General features: G+C 31.0%; 1 protein-coding gene across 1 annotated transcript in view; it reads left to right on the top strand.

The window, feature by feature from the left end:
- The window catches only part of LOC108739951, a 47,981-nt gene extending 42,965 nt beyond the window's left edge, over window positions 1–5,016 (top strand). The window contains exon 12 of the mRNA XM_025979077.1: window positions 1,319–5,016. Within this exon, the coding sequence (XP_025834862.1) occupies window positions 1,319–1,419 (101 nt within the window). The 3' untranslated portion in view covers window positions 1,420–5,016. The remainder of the gene's footprint in view (window positions 1–1,318) is intronic.
- Window positions 5,017–5,300: the final 284 nt, after the last annotated feature.

Here is a 5,300-nt window from a genome sequence, read left to right as displayed (position 1 = left end):
CAATACTGACCCAACATTGAAAAAACATCTTTGACAAAATTGAGTCCATATAAAGACACTTTGCCCGGCGCTTGGGTACCAAAATTCTTGGAAGATTGATGGTTAACTTTTAGGTCGCCTAGAAATTGCAACCTAACGTAAACTAACCGTTAGCTAATATTGGTAATATATTGGAGATGTACCTTCTTCCTATATTTTAATACAATGTTTATCCGATATTGATCCAATATTAATAGAAGATATTTGGCAATAACTTTTATTTATATTGATATGCAATATTTATCCAATATTGGTAATATATATAAGGGATGTACTTTTTCTTTTATTTATATAGAATATTTATCCAATATTGATCCAACATAGATAAAACATGTTTGGCAAAATTGAAAGTCCATATAAAGACACTTTGCCCGGCGCTTGGGTACCAAAATTCTTGGAAGATTGATGGTTAACTTTTGAATCGCCTAGAAATTGCAACCTAACTAACCGTTAGCCAATATTGGTAATATATAGGAGATGTGCTATCTTCCTATATTTTAATACCATGTTTATCCGATATTGATCCAATATTAATAAAAGATATTTGGCAATAACTTTTATTTATATTGATATGTAATATTTACCCAATATTGGTAATATATATATAAGGGATGTACTTTTTCCTTATTTATATAGAATATTTATCCAATATTGGTCCAACATAGATAAAGCATGTTTGGCAAAATTGAAAGTCCATAAAGTCACATGGCCCGATGCATGGGTACCAAAATTCTTTGAAGGTCGATGGTTAACAATAGGAGAACAGAGGACTCTATGGAAGTCAATAAAAAATAAGCCAGATAGGTTAGTAGGACACCTTCTCAGACATGAAGGTCTAGTCAGAGACATATTAGAGGCACAAACGGGAGTTAGGAGGGGTAGAGCTAGACCTAGATTAGATTACTGTTCGCAAATAGTTGAGGATCTGGGTTGTTCTAGTTTTAGGGAACTGTGAAGATTAGCTAAGGATAGGAAAGAGTGGAGATACGTGTCCAACCATCAGTTTATGGACTTTCGACCTTATGATGATGGTGCCATAATTTGTAGTGTACCTACATATAACAATAATTTCGGTTATAACTTTAGCAGAGTTTGATACACTGTAAACTAGCAAATACACTGAAGTTCAAAATCGCGATTTACATCTGGTACTGAACAGGAATTTTAAGTATTTTTAATTTTGACTAAAAATTGGTATATAGGATTTATTATTTATTAACATTACTGTAAATAGATAATGTTGATGTGGCTTCAATATTTATACATATTTTTTTTGCAGGTACATGTGAATCCAATAGCACAGACTCTGGTTCACTAGCGTTGCCATCTTTGTCGGTTATCGTCACCTTGCTCTTAGTAATAACATTTTTTGCAAGATGATGAATACGAAGCTCCGCCAACTTCTGTGTTAAAAACAAGTTTTAAGCGCGTTATTTATTAAATGGATCAAAGACTTTTCTAGTGAATTGATATTAAGAATCAATCGATAAGGGCACGAAATCGACAAGCGTATAAAGCTTGTCGGTTTCTTTTCTATTCTTTTTGGGGGTAGAAACCGTCACTCGAAATGAGGGTGTATAGTGATCGTCGGTGGTGCTGTTTGTAAATTTTAATTTTCTATTTTTAAATTTATATCTTAGAGTTTTTTGACCGAATCGACGCCCTCGTTCCGAGTGGGTTTACTTAAGATGAGAATTTGTAGTCAATTTGAGGGTGTAATAACACGTTTTTAAACACACAGTATTTTTATCGAATTATGTACGTATGTAATTTCAGCCATTGACAGGTCGGCAGATGTGTGATCGGGGTGAAACGGGTTCAGAAGGTACCTAACTGCAGCTATTTTTATTTAAGTGATCCAGTTGTTAGTCTGTAGCCATCAAAAAGTCCATTTTTACAGCTTTCCTTAGTTTTTAATCATAGTTTACATTATATGACACCAAGTCGATCAAAAGACAATACTCTCTTCGACATGGAATTGATAATTGAAACTGTGGGATGTTACCTTTGAAACGTTTCCGCATAATGGGCTGTATATAAGCATATGAGGCACGGCTATTCTGAATCGCATGCTTGGGCGGTGGGGATTAAGCAAAGTAGTATTTATTAATAATATAATTTAATAATGTATTTCCTATGATAGACAGTTTACAAGAATCGCTAAATCCTACATTTATCGAATTTCAGAATTGTTAAAAAGGTTACGTTATTGTAGGGGGGGTGGGCCAAGAATAAAACAATGATAGACCATATCGTGAGGGGAGGTGGATGAAAAAATGTCTGAAAAGCAATGAGAGTCGTTGGATGAAAGTGAGTGACTTGACTTCGGCCTTCAATCTTCAGGTCTGTTCTTCTATATTAACGAACGTTGTTTTGATTGATTTATTCTACTTTTAGATCGCCAATTTATTCAATGTATCACCTTCTATATTGAAATAAATAAGGGCTTACTTTAAAAAGCGTAAAATAGTAGAAATATTTTTACCAAAACTCGTGGTCAAAGGTAATACGAAATTAATTTAATTACTACATAAAACGATTCGTCGGTCATTTTTATATGTAGGTAATTTTAATTTGTTTATCAGGTAACTGATGGTTTTTAATTTTATCGTCGTATGAAATTTTAAAAAGAATTTTTGGTTCTTGGCAGGACTAAAAAACAACCTTATTGCAAAAAAAATTTATTTCTTTAATTGGTACCGCCTAACAGCTTACAGCCTAAACACGTGACTGGAGTTTACTCCTGAAAGACGATTGTCTAAAAATATATACAAAAACAAGAAATCTGCGTTTATTAATCAAATATTCTCATAAGTTAAGTACAAAATCCTACATAAATAATAGTTCTTTGTTCTTTTATTGTGAAAACAGCTGGATCACTTGATAATCTTCTCCATGGCATTTGTAGCTATTTGAATCCATATAAATACATACTTCGTTTGGGAACAAAAGAAATTTTATTAACTGTTATTGACGCATACATAATAGTAATATTAATATTAATAATATAAAACTAAAGTTACAACGAATTCCTAAAGGACAGTTTTATTTCTACACATTAATATTAACATTAATTTATATCCATATATATTACATAAGTGACAAAGTGGAAGAGATTGCAGGGACCTTTAGCATTTTATTAAAGCAGCTCTGAAAGAAAAAAATTATTCATTTGATCGATATTTTTTTTGTAATAACAGTGATTTTAAACGTAGCAGAATTTTTTACATATACCTTTGCAGCTCGTTTTTGTCTTCAAAATTATTCGCTGAATTGCTTTAATATCTAAGAAATGCATTTTGAATGTACATATTTATTTGGGGCAGCTGTAATTTAAATTCAATATTTTACCCCTCTTGTGAACAAATCTTTTGCTTTTTACATTTAGGTCCCCAATTGCAACAACATCGTGGTATAGCTTTATTTGACTATTGATACACAATTTTAATTTTTTTTCATATTTATACTGATTTTGGGCCGATTACGATATAATCAATAGGTTTAGGTTAAAGTTTCGGAGCAACTTGTTCAAGGTTATAAAGTAGAAAGAGATTGAACTTCGATTCAACTATTACGTTGTGTCGCTAATTTTGGTTATTTATGAGCCAATAAGTCCCAAGTTCGTTGTTTACTTGCCGACTTAAGTAAAATTTGCCTCTTAGCATATTATAGTGTAGTTTAGAAATAACACCCTGGGCCATTACCAAATCGGTATGTACTTACTTATCAACTTATCATCTACAAATTTAATGAAATAAAAGAAAAACTAAATTAAATTTAGTATTTATAATTTTAGTATATATTAATCATAAAATATTCTTTCAACATTAAGGGTAATTTTTTCGAAATTCGATATATTTTAACTAAACTTTGAAACTCGTTTTCGAAGTTTTTCTAGACTTTTTTATCAATCCTATAGTAATGCAGTTTTGTATAATGTTTTAATCAAAATTAATAGGAAATGACTTAAATGAAAATGGTCAAAATGTCGTAACGATTTGGTAGAGAATGGCATGAATTGAAGGAGAGCTTAACGTTATTTTTGTATAATTACGTCACTCTGCACATTGTTTTATATTGTATTAAAAATTAAGAATGTATACTGGGATTGACACAGAAATAACACGTTCAACATTGTAAATAGTTTTAAATATGTGAAAGAAAGAGAGAGGAAAAGAAAGAGAGAGCTACTATTATTAATAAAATCGTTTTCGAAACGGTTTTAGGATGGTATGTATAATACCGATTTACCTAATTGTAGTGTATTTTTGCATAATTTTTATGTAGTCAATCACTTTTTCTCTTGTACATAACAGTAATTAAAACATTAGGATATTTATAATATAAAATAATTTATTTAATGTCCACAAAATATATAATTATTTTCAAAGTGCAGCTATATTGAAGAAAACAAATTATAATTACCAATGTAAATTAATGTAAATAGTTGTACCGATTAAGTTGTTAAGGAGTTAAGTTGTGTTATGTTTAAGGGACATTAGAATACTAAAAGACTGCTAAGTTATTTTATTTTTTTTTACTAACACCGTGGCATACTCGCTATTCATTTACGTGTTTGATCATACGTGTAAATATATTTGCTGTGATTGTTCTACTAATCCACGTCAGCGAAATCCGAATGTCGGCGGTGATATTTTTGCCCCCATCACCTACAATCCACTTCATGAATGCAGAAACAAGGGCAAAAATTATCGCTAAATACATATACACGTTGTTTTTGGCTTTCTTATTATATCATCAGTGTGTCTTTTAAATTGTTTTCAAATTAGAAAATGTGTCAGCTTATCTTTGAGGGTTATAATTATATTTTGATTACAAAATAAACAACTGCAAAAATATACTGGTTTTATTATTCCTAATGAGATTTAGGGATATGGTGCTTTGTCTTGGATTATTTAGTTTTTAAGAAAAGAAGTTCCTTTTTAATTTTGGACAAATCTTGTTAGTATACATCATTTACTTTCTCTAGCGATGAGTCCCTTTCAATGTCTTGGATGCGCGCTGGCAAAATCGTAGGTAGGGAGAAAAAAGCTCATTATACTCTCGACTCTTGTTCATTAAACATACTTTTTCCTACATTACCTGCCAAAAGTTTTGTTCAATCATGAATAGTAGTGCGAGTCTAAAACAAGCGTTAAAGCCTTTAATATGTATTCAAATATAAATAAACATCTCGTTGATATTTTCAGTGATAAATGGTACCAATAACAGCACATTTGAGCAATGCAATTGTAGTGGAC

Source organism: Agrilus planipennis, unplaced genomic scaffold, assembly GCF_000699045.2.
Source record: "Agrilus planipennis isolate EAB-ADULT unplaced genomic scaffold, Apla_2.0 scaffold26, whole genome shotgun sequence".
NCBI lineage: Eukaryota > Metazoa > Arthropoda > Insecta > Coleoptera > Buprestidae > Agrilus > Agrilus planipennis.
This window is presented reverse-complemented; position numbering and strand designations above follow the sequence as displayed.